This window comes from Lepisma saccharinum, chromosome 6, assembly GCF_977018435.1.
Source record: "Lepisma saccharinum chromosome 6, izLepSacc3.1, whole genome shotgun sequence".
Taxonomy (NCBI): Eukaryota; Metazoa; Arthropoda; class Insecta; order Zygentoma; family Lepismatidae; genus Lepisma; species Lepisma saccharinum.
The window spans coordinates 2,013,100-2,029,120 of NC_139234.1; the positions used below are offsets into that span (position 1 = coordinate 2,013,100).

At 39.2% G+C, this 16,021-nt stretch overlaps 1 protein-coding gene across 1 annotated transcript; it reads left to right on the plus strand.

The window, feature by feature from the left end:
• Positions 1 to 1,266: 1,266 nt before the first annotated feature.
• Positions 1,267 to 11,147, plus strand: LOC145989188 (venom serine carboxypeptidase-like). The gene is made up of 6 exons (XM_083124492.1): positions 1,267 to 1,595; positions 2,655 to 2,838; positions 7,338 to 7,484; positions 9,386 to 9,460; positions 10,074 to 10,240; positions 10,569 to 11,147. The coding sequence occupies exons 1-6, from the start codon at positions 1,314 to 1,316 to the stop codon at positions 11,097 to 11,099; spliced, it is 1,386 nt and encodes a 461-aa protein (XP_082980618.1). The 5' UTR covers positions 1,267 to 1,313; the 3' UTR covers positions 11,100 to 11,147.
• The last annotated feature ends 4,874 nt before the right edge of the window (positions 11,148 to 16,021 follow it).

A 16,021-nucleotide genomic window follows, 5' to 3' on the forward strand; every position in this document is an offset into this window, starting at 1 on the left:
TAACTTGTTCACCTGAAACAATTACTATTATTTATAGTTTACATTTGTTACAATAAACGGAGCCTGGAACCAACCAAAGATGATCTTGATGGGGGGGGGGAGGGGTTACAAGGCAAGCACCCCGTACATAAGAAGCAATGGGACCCGCCATGATAAAAGCATCTAGTAAGATGAAGAACGAAAAGTGAGTTGAGTTTTATATGATTTATCTCCTTATCCAAAATCTCGCTACTTAAAAAAATATGCGATTCAAATTACTGACCGGCGAAACTCTCCAATTTCGATCATTGTGGCCATTGGGACTTTTGATCAGACTCACATACACAAAAACATCAAAATTTTAGCCAATTCGAGGGAGGCGACTTTCCATAAGACGTTTGCGTTTCTAATTTCCAAAAAGGTATCTATCTGACTTGAATTAAAATATATGGAAAGGTAAAGATTACGTGATATATTTCTCCTAATTTAGGTTTATCTTTGGATATGTATCAAAATGTTACTTTGTATTTTCCAACTTTATGGAATTCATGAGAATGCAAATCTTTTACAAGAGACTTCTGTCATCTGCTCAAGGAATATATCTCGTAGTTCGCAACTCTCAGTTTAAGAACAAGCCCTATATTGCCGAGTTCTGGACCTCGAAAATTTTTTCAATCATCAATCAAAAACTTGCGAAGTGACCATTTAATTGTTCACTTAGTTAATCTTATCAAACTCTTCCAAAAGAGAGACCAGAAAACCCCATATTATCCTCTTCGATTGCCTTTTATATTCGATTTGTCTTTGTGCCATACCAAAAGAAGCAATCGTCCATTTGTTCGAAGAAAGCTAATAACCAAACACAATGAAATATGTAACAAAGATGTTACGCAAGAGATTACATCTTGTGGAACTCGATTCACCAACAAAAAATATGAACTTGTCTTCTAAGTTTTGTAATCTCAAATCAGACGAGACAATGTTCGTGATTTATGTCCTTCACTTTTTACTATCTTTTAATGTGTCTCTCAAGGTTACCTTATCATTATACTTTCTCACGAGGCACCATAAATAATAGATTGATAAATATCTTTTGCAATACAACATTATAAATTATATTAACAGAGCTGCAATGTGATAATATATAATCCATATCAGTCCTCAAACTTAAGTGATTCAGCATGAACTCATTGTCTGAATACGAGACAGTCCAAAGGTGTATTGTTGTCCACTCTTTCAAACATTTCCACATGCTAAACACATGTCTACCTGATTCTATAAAATACATGAAATTTGTCTATTGTGTTGATATCGGCCATTTTTCGCATGTAGCCATGTTGAGGTATCTCGTATTGGTTTTCCTGTTCTTGGGTACAGGATCTGGCAAGCATGTTTCGAATCTTCGAAGTATTTATCCAACGTGGGAGCCAATGCCAGTTGAGGGTGATCCAGGCGAGGCTCTTTTCCTTACTCCGTTGATCCAGTCTGGTAACATTGAAGAGGCACGGAATTTATCGAAAGTTGGCAACATTTCCGAAATCCCTAGTTATTCGGGATATTTGACTGTGAATGAAGATTTCAACTCGAATCTCTTCTTCTGGTTCTTTCCAGCCGAGGTAAGTTAACACTAGATAGAACTTGCAAAGGCAAAAGAGCGAGCGGGGCGTGCCTCCTGGAACCCCATTGGTTTTTTTTTTTTCAAGAATAGTAACTTATAATCTTAATGATGTGTTTCATATTAATAGCAAGAAGGAAACTCTTAATAGGGTAAAAAAAAATTAGATTAGGCAGAATTGTGATTTCTTGGCGCTCCTCTGGCATTAGGAGTATCAATAACAGATTTTCGATATGTAAATTATCTGTTTCTTTTTGTGAAGTTCGTGACAACAGCCTCCGAAACGTTGGTAAATCATATCTCTTTTAAATAACAGTGGTTAAAAGTCCAAATAAACCAGAATGAATAAATCACCACTGATTAGCTACAAAAAAGAACATAATCTAAGCATCATGTTAGGGAAACATTACTATGGACTATCACTGCTCGAATGGGGGGAAGATGCCCTTTTTACCAAACTTGATCAAGCATCCCCCAGCTAGGAATTTCCATTTCGAGCAATGGAACTTATTAAAGTTGTATAACTTTTGCATTATTGATTGAATGATTGATTTGCTTTATTTTATTTCGGTTTTTGTGCCACTTTTGGCTAATTTGCGAAGATTGGGATGAGTGATGATATGATGAAATTGATGAATGTACACTCACAAACATCCATGCCCAGTCAGGGATTCGAACCTGGGACCCCTCGCGTAGTAGCGCGATGTGCTAACCACTCCGCCACGGGGGGCGGATACTATTTTGCATTACTTTCAATGACTGTGATCATAATCTAAGCTAATTTTGGTGTTTTAGAAAATCGAAAAATACACTTTGTAATATAAATTATCATTATCTTTGAATAATCTAAACATTAATGTGTAATATCGATTGTACACGCTTACGCCCACATGCTATATAAGAGTACATTAAAAGAAGATATCTTCTAGAATAATTAACAAGTAACAACATTTGTACAAAGGAAGATATATATATATATGAGTTGATCAAGCGCTCTCCCCTTCCCCCGTTAATTTACGTTGCAGGGAGTATTGCCAAATTAATTCCATGGTATTTTCAGACAGACTATGAAAACGCTCCAGTCGTTCTTTGGCTTCAGGGTGGTCCTGGATCTTCTTCACTCTACGGTCTCTTCACAGAAAATGGACCTTTCACAATATCAGAAGACTACACCTTGGTGAACAACCCATATTCGTGGCACAAGAATCAGTCACTCATCTACATCGACAATCCAGTAGGAACAGGTAATGTTCACACGCAGTGACAAATTTCACTCAAATTGTATTTCACCTAATGAAGTTAAGATCAACCGCGACAGGTTCTCCTGAAATAATTCTTGAAGCTTTCCTGGTGGAGAATGATGGAAGAGTTTTTTTTCGGGGGGGGGGATATCAGCCAGGTGATTTCCGGATAGGTTTCCGAGCTTGCGAGAGCTAACATCACTCTTATCTTTAGGGATTGAAGTGCGGAAATCACCCGGTTGATATCCCAAAAAAAAAAAAAAAAAAAAAAAACTCTTCACCAGGTTCGCTTGAAGTTTGCGACTTGCAGCCCAATGTATAACCTTCAACGAGATTTCATGTTGTAACAAAATATTATCTGTCTAACAGAAATTTCATAAATTATTTGAGGACTCTCTCTCTGTGAGAACATTTGGGTCCTTATTTCTTCACATTTCTAGTTTGAATTGTTTATTTTACTTAAGGTAAAAGGTTTTGCATGCAGGAACTTTGCATACAACAGGCTCGAAATTACGTAGGATTCTGCTTTGAAATTGGCACATCAACAATGTTCAGTTTCAGTAGAGTGTTTATAGTTTAGAGTGTCCGTGCATTTACTCTATTTCAGTATTTATTTTTCCAAGCACACAGTCAATTACGGAAAACTCATGGTAGGTTATGATTATGTACAATAATAAAGGAATAAGTATGGGAGGGAATACTGTAGTCCTCACTTCCCAGTGAGATGATTCTTTTTTTTTCAATTCAACTAAAGGTAATTTTTCCTATCAGTGATGAAAGCATTTCTTGATTAGTTGCTTTCTTCAACCCGTGAATCATTGCTAGTTGAGTAAAGGAAGTGACAGAATGGTACAGTAAATGGGTACAGAAGAATTCTTTTCACCAATGATAAAGTAAAGTAAAGTGTTCCCCTGTGCTTAGCACCACGCCATGAAGGCGTATAGGGGGTGTAGGGGTAACGCCCCACACTTTCTTGATCCGGTCGTGAGTGGGGTGACGTGATCAGCACCACGCCCCTGACCGCCTTTACCCCCCAGGGTTTCCCCCAGGTACCCATGTTATTCGACGCTGGGTGGGCGCCGGGGCCGCTTCCAACCGTTAGAAAAGTTCCCGGATTTGAACCGGCCGGGGATCGAACCCGGGACCTTTAGCATGGTAGTCAGACGCGTTACCGACTGAGCCACCGCGGCCACCAATGATAAAATGTTTTACTGTTGAGGAGGCTTTCAAATCGGAAAATGACAGGGTGCATGCCGCAAGTTCATGAGAAGATAATGGGAAGGATGGTCCAGAGGGGTCACCTTCCTGCTTCAATCATGATGTGGTGGGGGTGAGTTATAATGACATCACCGAGCTCCATTTCTGCGAGAAAGGGTTAAAAACTTCAGCTTGAGTGTCCCAGGAGACAGCCATGGGCATAATGGTCAAGGACCTAAGCAACACTCTTTTTCATGGTCAGGAGTGGAGCTTTCAGCAGGATTCTCCACCAGCTCATAAGCTACAAACAACCCAGCAGTGGCTTGAGACTAATGTGCCTGATTGCATTCTTCCTTAGATGGGCCATCTGGCAGTCCAGAGCTCAACCCTCTAGATTACAAATTGTGGTCTGTACTTTAAGACATGCTTGCAAGACGACACACCCCTGTATTGCCAGTCTGAAGTGCTCTCTTGTGAAGGCAGTGGCAGATTTCCATCTCAAAAGAGTTTAATTATATTCTTTTTATCAGTAAAATACCAAAGACAGACTTTAAGTAATGATAACGTGTTTTTCTTTTCAATATCTGCTACACACTATTGTTTAAAGAATTGCTTTATTGCCTTACATAATTTTGTACAATTATGAAAACTATCATCAATTTTTTTAAAAAATGTGTCGTGGTTAAGCTATCAGAATGGTGGAGACCAGATCATTTTTAAAAGATGAAATTCCAGTATTACTTAAAGGATGGCAATTTATTGATATGGTGTAAATAAATAGGTCAGTATTTCATCAGTAATTTGTCATTATTTGGTCAGTTTTTTCGTTCAGTTAAATCAGTAATTTTGACCGCTTTACTAGTTTACACCCCTGTGTATGGATCTCCTCACGTTATGAACTTCTGAGGTGCCAGCATTTGAAATGGTTTGGCTATCCCTTGCATTGGAAAGAGACAAAAGAAAGGAATGAGAAAACGAATAAATCGTCTTTGCTCAATACATAGCAGTGAATTGTGGTGGGTGGATGTTGTTGAGCTTAGAATTGAAAAAGAAGAACTGAGATAAAAACTGGAACACTATTTCAGGAAGAAATCCAAAATGTAAGTAGTAACTTGCTTTACAACGGCATGCTATAGATATTCCATGTTCCGATTCAATTTCAATTTTTCTTTATTAAAGGGCGAGGTTCAGCCTGCGGCTGTTCTACCACCTAACCCCGTGTTCTACCACCTAACCCATGGTGCATAGGTAGAACAACTTTAGAACCTCAGAAAGTGCGCTTGCTTTTAACACTGTCTTGTTGCGAGGAGGCTGAAAGTAGTTTGTGCTTTGCATCCACCTGCAGAACTATTTTCGAAGTAGGATGACCCAAAAGCGTCTTAACTCTGTGGCGTTGCGTGAAGCACATAAGGAAAAACTGCATAATATTGACACCAATTACTGGTGAGAAATCAAAGCCGCTGAGACGGTACTGATGCCGTGCAGCCTCCAAATTTGAATTACAATCGTGGGTCTGTTCTCGAGTTACGGCCAGAAGGGTGAAGCGACTTATAGCCTCAGCTGGCAACCACCTGGAAAGATGGTCTTAGTAAATGCTATTTACGAGTAAAATTGTTGGGATCGAGGCATCGACTTTTAAAAAACGAACTTACCGGGCCGCGGGCTCCCGAAGGTTGAGAACCACTGCTCTAGAGGGGCTACGTATTACCAGATGTTCAAACATTTTGACAACTCGAGTAACACCTGCTACTTGCAAGTCCACTGAACTTCCGGGTTTCTAGCAAAATACACAAGGAGAAAAACGAGAGATAACAATTATAATTTAATAAGGTAGAAGATCTTGCTGTTACTAGTATCCTGATCCAGCGTCCAGGAAACTCACGGTCCAGGAAATCCCTCACTTCTTTCTCGCAATGGCACGGTGCTCCTATCGCTTAGCGCCTTAAAATCCCAGGACATTACTCCGCTTGTTTTTTTTTTTTCTGTGAGGTTTTGTAAAGTTTTAAGTATACCCAACACAAGTTCGTGACCTTCCTGTCACATTTGTGCTGTAATCCGGAATGTGACGCCAGTAATGCTGTAGAACACATGGGCGGAGCTTCAATATAGGTTGGACATCTGTCACGCAACTAATGGTGCACATATCGAAGTGTATTAGGTATGTAAAAAAAACTTTTGGTGTTACTCTGTAGGTAGAAGAAAACTGTACCCAAATACCTTAATAAACTTACAAGTTATTATTTTTCTCTTATTATACTTTTAAGACGGACGTACTCTATGTATGGCCGTGATAAACAGATTCGCCTGATAATGGCCAATGCACAACTAACTTCAGATCGGCATGTTTCCCTGAATTCCATCGAAGGTCTCGCGATACACCATAAAATAAACATTCATTTTTTTAAAACTATGATAACTTAAGTAACTCTCGCCGCGGTGGCTCAGTCGGTAACGCGTCTGACTACCATGCTAAAGGTCCCGGGTTCGATCCCCAGCCGGTTCAAATCCGGGAACTTTTCTAACGGTGGAAGCGGCCCCGGCGCCCACCCAGCGTCGAATAACATGGGTACCTGGGGGAAACCCTGGGGGGTAAAGCGGTTAGGGGCGTGATGCTGATCACATCACCTCCACTCACGACCGGATCAAGAAAGTGTGGGGTGTTACCCCCACACCCCCTATACGCCTTCATGGCGTGGTGCTATGCACAGGGGAACACTTTACCTTTTTTTAACTCTCCGCACCTCTTCATTTTTCCAAAACATTACTTTAAAGAATGATGCTAAAATATTTAATTGTGTTAAGCAATTTCACTAGGATGTGTCAAATGTACAAACATGCTTCAATTGGTTCTCAGTTCCCTCATATAAACCCGAAAGTCTCTTGGGCCATTGAAAAAAATCTGTTAGTTCGTTTGTTTACTCAGGAACAGCTCCTATTAAATTGTTCCAGATTGTCCAATAGAGGTTTTTGAACCAAGACTGTATATATAAAATTTTGCAGGAAGAATTTGGCAATAAATATTTAATTTAAAATATAGTTTCATATTTAACTGTTGTCTATGAAGTACGTCTTATCTGCTGAATCATCAGATCCAAGGTGCATTCGGAAGTTTTTCACCAAAACTAACTTTGGCATTCCACTTTTGATACCAATTGGTGGTGTGTAGCATGCCTCAATTTATCCTTAACAACTACAGCAAGGAATAGCTGTGTACCGCATTAATTTTGTAACTATGATATTACAAGACACCAGAATTTTCTTTTTTTCGTTAAGGTTAAATTATATACGTTTTTGGTTGCTTACAGGCTTCAGTTTCACCGAAGATGCCAGAGGATACCCAAGGAACGAAACAGCCGTCGGAAGGGACCTCTATGAGGCCCTGGTCCAATTTTTCACTCTGTTTCCTGAACTGCAGCAACGTGATTTTTTCGTCAGTGGAGAATCTTATGCTGGTAGGTAGGAGGGTTGACGCACACATGAGGGTTGTATTTTAGTAGAAAATATAGGTTTACTAATATTTTATTGTCTTCTGATAGTCACTGCATTCAACCGATTCCAGAAGCGCACTGATACGTGCTCAGTTCTAAATTTGGAACTAAGATGAGCCATTTTCTTTACATCATTATAAACTAGGGCTCAGCCGATACCAATTTGAACCGATACCGATGCCGATACTCTCACTGATACCCACCGATACCGATACTTGTATAATTCCAATTCAAAACAACAAAGGCTAGTTATTACTAATTACATATATACAAATATGAATACATATATATATAATGTACGAGTATAATTATTATTATTATTACATTTTATAGATATGTATTTCTGACAAGCTGCGATGAATAAATTAACCTACGAAACGATGCTCTGTTGCAACGATGCATCTCAACTTCACAGTCTTTTTTTAGATCAGTGACAATCGATCAGATTTTTCAAATATGAGAGAAATATTATGAGAAGCTAAGAGCGCGATCGTCCCCCGTCCCCCCAATGTTGAAAAATTAGATCATGCCCCTTCAACTTCCTCTAAAACTAAGGGATCACTCTTCCCAAACTAACATTAAATCATCCGTGGACACAAGAATAATTGGCGATTTACCAGCCCCGGACCTACCTCGTCTCTTTTATGTACTTTAACAAAGATAATAAAAAATAATAAGTGAAATGTAAGGAGAGAATGACAACTTACCAATCTCTTGCTTCCATATCAGGCGATTGACTTCGGTACATTGATATTTCGAGGTTACTTTACTTTCGACATCAGCAAATGATTTCTAAAAAAAAAGAAAAAATGCATAGTTCTATCCCTTGGTGTGGAAGGAAAGCGAAACCCATCACTACAGTATTCAGAAACTAAGTGCAATCAACTGTTGTTCAAAGAAAAGTATTCCCTTGCCGCGTTCCCTGTGTCGAAACCATGTCAAAACACGCCTGTTGAAACCCAGTTAGGCTATACAGGTCAGGACAAACAAAAGTCTAAAGTTGGAAATGAAAAGGGGGATTAGCCCAGGTATTTGAATTTCCAGGAATATGCTACGTGTCTGAGACACGACCACCACCCACATGACCGATGACTGTCTTGACTGCGGGGATCTTAAAGAGAAAGATGTCCACAATACACCAGGTGCCTCGTTGGCTGCAAGGACCTCATTGCGATTATTGTTACGCGAGGCTACATCTGTAGGATCAAAGCCTGGTAGACTTCGAAGGAACTCCTATGGGAATAATTTCACGTTACCCTTGATTTGCAAGATACTTGACCGCGAGTCTTATCTGCGTATGGATCTTTGCCACGTACGTACTTGCTGTTCACGAAACTTGAGTCCACGTTCAATTAACAAATGCACAAATTCGTATTTTTTAACCTTTCTTCAAAGCCAAAGTAAGTTGGAAAAAGTGAACGAGCCTTTAAAAAGAAACAAGTGTTGGTTTTGGACGAGCTCCTATCGACTCAAAAACGATGGTATCGGCTGGTATCGGTGAAAAAATTTCAGCCGATATTTACCGATACCGATACCACTGCTATCGACCGACACCGATACATCGGTATCGGTATCGACTCATCCCTATTATAAACACTATTTATTTAAATGCACAATAAATATTTATTGTTCCAAGATCAATGTCATAATTTAACTGACCTTCTTTAGATGGCTGAAGTCATCTCGCTATCTCAATACCGATAGTTTCGGGTTCTAGTCCCGAGCTAGTCATGAATGTTCTCTTGTGACTGTTTCTTCATCAGTTTTATCTAATCATCATTCATTCTCATTGATACGGTTACGAAAAGTGAGAAGAGAGCTTCGCACAATAAGAAAAACACAAATAAAATGTACAATATTTTCAGGTAAATATGGACCAGCAATTGCATACACAATCCACCAAAACAACCCAGGCGCAGCTTTGAAGATAAATCTACAAGGTAAGCGTATAAGTAATAAATGCATGCATGAAACAATATAGCAATAAGAACTATTCCCTCCGAAAATGTATTCTAGAAACTTTTTTTAGACTAAGTTTCATTACACAAACTTGAGCCACACCAGATCCAAAGCAACGTAATGTTCAGTTCTGGAGATGAAATCTTCAAGACATTGAGTGGCGGGCATTACATAGTCTCCGACAATGTAGATTAGTTGTTACGTTCTCTTGAAAGAATATAACCACAGAAAGAAAAATATTGTTTGTAGTTTGACATTGATATTCTTCACATACCCAATCATATTCAACTACCAGTCATAAAGTTCAAGGCAGGATAATGGGAATATGGCGAAAACCTTATATTCTTTTTATGGCCTTCATTTTACCTGCAACTTTGCATGAGTAACTTGCGACGCTTCAACTATTACTCAACTATAGCTAAGTTTAGTGAAATTATTTTTTGTCAATGTAGTATGCACGGACTGCACTTGAAAATTACGCTAATACAAATTAGTTGTCTGGCTCTATATTAATTAAAGCGCCTCTTTCAAGAAAATTTAGCTTCTTTTTTAATTTGCATAAAACAAATATTCCATGATGATTTCTGTTTTCAGGCATGGTGATAGGGAATGCTTGGAGCGATCCCTTACATCAAACACCTTATGGCGACTATCTCTACCAGCTGGGGCTTATTGATGGCGCTACAAGAGATTATTTCCATCAGTTGGAGAATGAGACTGTTCAATCAATTTTGAGTGAACAGTACGTTGAAGCTAACAATGTAAGTATTACCCAAGATGTCAAGTCGAATTTATAGTCTTAATTATGCTAATCAGCTGCTTGGGATTTCCAAAACTGGTGGTTAAAAGAAGGGAAGATAAGACTTATCTTGCACACAAAACGCAATCTGTTCAATTGTTTTTATCTATCTTCATTGTCAGCATATGCCCCGTTATTATACCTACTATATTCTAAAAACATTTTTTCTGAAAAACTGTACACTTGGACGGAGAAATTACTAGCTGCGAGACTGACAAAATTGCTTCACAGTATCAAAGCACACTGTCATTACAATTCATAATATCTGATAAAATTTAATTACATTTCAGATAAATGGAGTCTTACTAGAGACTTTTTCTACAAGATCAGGAATTTACGACATATACAATTATCTATACGAAGAAGAACCAGTCATAGGAGGTGATTATTACGTTTATGTTCAACGGGAAGCAGTACGTGCTGCCCTCCACGTCGGAAATTTGACTTACAACAACGGTGGCGAGTCGTACGATGCATTAGAAGAAGACATTCAGCATTCAATTAGGCCATGGATCGAAGTTTTAGCAAACAATTATCGAGTACTTTTGTTCACTGGACAAATGGATATTATCTGCGCATATCCATTGTCTCTCAAATTCTACGAAGCTATGGAATTTAACGCTGCAGAAGAGTACAAAACAGCTCCTAGAGAAATTTGGTATGTTGGAGAGGAACTTGCAGGTTACATCAAGACAGCTGGAAACTTTAGTGAATTGTTGGTAAGAAATGCTGGCCATATGGTGCCTATGGATCAACCAGTGTGGGCTCTTGATCTGATAACTCGGTACACGAGAAATTTGCCCTTCAGTAAGAAACTATGAATATCTATGTGTAATGTTAGTATTGGATAAATATAAACAGAGCATCTCCTCATAAGCATTTTTATTTGTGTTGTCAATGGTGTAGTGCCGGTTCTGTACAAGCAAATGTAGGCTTGCTGTTAAAGAATTTATCATAGCCTATATTTACGGTACTGTGTGTTTCACCGTAGCGCTTCTCTTTTTATCAAAGACAGTTTTCGAAAGCAAAGCAGTTTATATGGTGTCGCACATCACTGCAGCCTCTTACAGCATTTACAATCAACCTGGCCTGTGTGAGCTCTTCATCCCGTTGGCCATACCAGGCCACTTCAATCTTGTAAAATGTCTGGGGAAAGCTTGTAACCCAAGCACTCTATATACACAAATGTTAGATTCTGAATATTGTACATGACTTGGTTTGGGTGATTTTTCAGGGATATAGCAATTTGAAAACGTGGTGGCACGTTTGTTCGTTCACAAATCGTTTGTTTCGTGAGATTTGTATTAATTTCACGCAACTTGGCAAACAGAATTTTTGTAATTATAAGTTAATTTTTAATTTTGCTCCCAGTCCGTCGCTGATATTATCCTCATGTTCATTAGGCATTGACATCGAGACCGGCCTTAGGTGGGTGCTGGGCCTGATGCATTACGCGGAGCCTGTAACTGAAAATTTTCAGAAGTCTGAAAATCAGATTTTTCTTCTTAATCTGATGTACAGCCCTACATAATCACAACATAGACATTATTAAAATTAATAAACAATTAATTTATATATTTCGTATAATGTCCTAAGGGCAACAAGCGGAACATGTTTAAGGTCAAAACCAACAATTATGGGAGGCTACTAGAAGTTTCTCAATTAGTGCCCGCCACAGTTCCAAATGCCGTGTCGTTTTCTGCAATCCACATCGATCCCTCGAAAATTACCTTCGATGTTTCGGCAAAGATGTCATATTTTCCGGTCTACTCCGTAACACGATGTTTCATTGCAGCATCTCCCAAATCCTGAGATCTGCGGATGAGAACACACCTACTGGCGGAGTGCTTCTTCATCCGTGCTGGGTTCCACACTATCTCCTGCCTGACGCCTCGTGACCTCCGATGTCTGCGGGTGATATATCATCAGCTGACAGAACGCCTCGCACTTTCTTTTGTCAGTTGGTGTGTCACCTCAGCCATCTTGTCACTATCTTTCTTTCCTTCTGTCTGGCTATGGGCCTATATAATAATTTAATTTCTCTCTCTTCCGCGTTGAATGTGTTTTTAATCGCTGGAATTATATTAAAACTGGTGCAGTGGTTGTCAACTGCTTGTTTGGTGCTCTGTTTCAACGCTTCAATCTTGCACTATGTAATATAAATAATTTGCCTGCTAAGATCTGTGAATTACAGTCTACAATACAGAAGTGACTTTACACACACACACACACACACCAACATACATAGGACACAGGGTGTCGCGTAACTTCAGGAATGTGTTTCACTTATGTAAACAATGAAAATAGTTTATATAAACATAGGCCCGGACATACTTGGTTCCCGAGTTATGTGCTTTCACAACATGTGCTAACCGGAATCTTCTTCTCCCACAGGTGGTGTCCTAAAACACATGATACTGTTTAACACAGTGTGGTAGTTGTCTAGTACTTGTGGGGCCATTTAAGAGCACTGGTGTATTCGTCTTCGGTGGCAGATGTGGACACTCCCGGCAATCGAATTGCAGCAGGTTGAGAGACAATACGAAAAACGCCAAGAATGTGGGAGCGTGTTCGGGCGACGCGATGCGACGTCCATATGCGGCCTGTCTTGAGGCAGCAGGTGGACATTTTGAACGTCTCCTCTAGGGTACTGTGAGAAAGATTTTCCGGTTAGCATGTGTTGTGAAAGCCTATAATTCGGATACCAAGCATTTCCGGACCTGTGCTTATGTGAATAATTAGACTAAAATTGGTAAACGCTGTAAGTGCCACAATAATTCAAACACCGTTTTCTACGTTAAACTGTGAAATGTGCCATGCTTTATAATGTGGTAAGCGTGAAATGTGGCTGGAAGCCCTCCAAGTAGTTCAAAGGGTGTGTAAAGAGGTCACTAGTGCGCACGTTCTTACGGGCTGATATGCGGAACGATGCGATTTCCCAACACTTTCGCTTTTGGCACTTACAACGTTTACCACTTTTAGTCCTCAATTTTCATTGTTTATGTATGAGGAACAGATTCCTGAAGTTATGCCGCTTACTATGGGGACAGCTTGTGTGTGTGTGTGTGTGTGTGAGTGTGTGTGTGTGTGATTAGGGGAACTAACTGTAGACCTTCACACTACATTAACAAGAATGTATCCTCTTTCTAGCAAATAGAATTCTGGTACAAAAGAATCAAGTTTAATTTACACCTGAAAAGCACTAAATTACTGTAAGTGAAAATCTTTCTTGTCAGAAACCATAAAGTAATAAGAAGAATAGCCTATTGTTCTTAGCTATAAATTTCCTAGTAGATATATGACATACAAGTGGAAGCTTATCTGTTAACAAATATGCAGTGCGTGTCCTTGTTTCAGATTCAATTTCTATTTTCATAGAAATCTGCACACAGTTGGGAGCCATGTACACTTGAATATTTCTTAAGGTCTACTGGAGACTTATTAGACAAACTTTCAAGGAGAGCTCGTTGAAATCATTGAAGAGTGCTGTGTTGGGGGGGGGGGAGATCTTATTTCGCAGATGAGATTCACAATGCCTCTCCCGGTTCTCTGGAATGCCGAGCAGCGTAGAACACGTGATGCTAAGAGAGAGGGAGACGAAACGAAAATTGGTATGTGCGCAACGGCAAAGATATGTTTGTTGCACTCTACGCCAGTGCTTCTTGACGATGATTATTCACTGCTCAACAAATAACGAAACCCACACAAAGCAATACAACTGTCTGCTCGAACATTGTCGACGACCATGACGCTAATTATAAAAATCCATCAACATTTCTTTTTTAGCATGAAATGTCTCAAATTTAAATTTGGTTTTCAAGAACTCCTGGACTTTTATAAAAAGGGACAAATAGTTTTTTTTAAAAAAAATAATACCGACAGGACGACCGGGACACGCCTCTGAAATGGTACTGTCCTGGTCAAAGCGGGACGTATGGTCGTATGGTCACCTTAAGTTTAATGTTATTGGTGGAGATCTGTTATGTTAATGATCTTTTGAAAGAGAGGGTGTGTGTTTTCAATATTAACCTTGTAAAGTATATTTGAAGTCAAAACCAATTGCTCATTTTTTGTTGTTAAAAAGAACCTCTCCCCCGTAAATTTTTGGTGGGGAATTTTTGAGAACAAGATTGTTGGTGGGGGAATGCCCCTGTCTCCTCCAGGATTGCGTAACCTGAGTTCCACTTGCTTGCATCTGGGAAAGGGGGGAGTTGGTTGAGGCTTGTGCGATGAGGGAGTGTACGTTTAAATTTAGAGCCAGAATGACTATAACTTGAACCTTTGTGATGAATTTTTAGGGTATGTTGAGGAAATTTTGGGAGGGCTGTTGGGGATAAATCATTGAGTTAGTTCATATCTGTTATTGGTCAGGGTTAATACCCCTCTTAAACGAAAGATGTATATATTTTTTCATCTATAAATTTTGTATGCAGTGTGTGACAATTCGTAACACCTGGATTTAAGGTGCTGATTTCTCTGGGCCTCACTTATCGCACAAAACTTGAGCAACCTTGTGTTCTGACGTCACGGGGGACAGATCTTTCATTTTAGGCTATATGCCTACGTTGTTAGGTTAGGCTAGCTATGTTTAGTTCTCTTAGCCTAAATTATAATTTTTTATTGTATCTATGCTAATGGAACGTAACCTAACAGGCCTAACCTAACCTCGTAGGCAATCTTTATCTGACGTCAGAACACAACGTAGCAAGACTGTTGTGCGAAGAGGAAGACCCCTGATTCTCTTTTCCGATTCCACGAGCAGTGTTGCCACATGAAGGGAAATTTCCCTTTTTGAAGGGAAATTTGGAGCTAATTTTAAGTGAAAGGGGAAAAGGGAAATTCGATTAAAAATAGCAAATTTTCAGGGAAATTTTAAGACAGACTCAACATTAATTAGTATATTAACCATTATAAGAGATTCCAGTTTTGAAAATGAGAACTTATTTTAAAAAAAAATTGTCGTATACTTTGTTCTGAGAGGAAAGGTGGAATTTGGGTTGGTCCACATCTGGCTACCGTTTGGGGCCGGAGGTTATTGACCATTCACCCTTATGTTCCGGCTTTGGGAGTGGGAGTCTGAGGGTTTTGTTTATGTAAAGCTTTCCGTGGTTCTCTGAATTTTGCCTCAACACTGCACGTGCAAACCATAAAGTTCTCTTGGTCGCAAATCTTTACTTCAGTCTTCATTGGACACTGGGTTATTCGTGTGCGAGTGCGATTGATTGGTGGAAGGTTGTGTCCGTCTTGGACGATGAAAGAACAAGGAGAGCAAATTAAACTATCTGCAGCTCCAGAATATATTACAAAACGTCGTGGAGAATTATTGCAAGATGAAAAAACACTGCGGAAACAAGTTAAATATTTCCGTGCGGAGTGGCAAGAAGTGACCAACATTTCCTCTTAGACTCAATGGATTAAATTTTATTAAAAAAAAAAATACTTGCTGTGTTTTAGAAGTTTTCACCTAATATGTGAAATTTACTCAGGTATGTACTATATTTTTAAAAAAATAAAACGTGTATACACATGCGCCGAATTTCAAAATTTTGATCGGGAGGCAAAAATGTGATTTTCCACACAAACTCTTCATATCTAAAGGAAGTAACGTTTCATCTGCGCCTTACTAGAACAGCCTTACTAGAATACAAGACAAGGGGTATTGGTCTCCCTAAATGCAATCTCTGTTTGTGTGTTTTGCTTTTTACTTAAGAAATCTTCAGTTTCCAACTTTAACGTAGTTTTA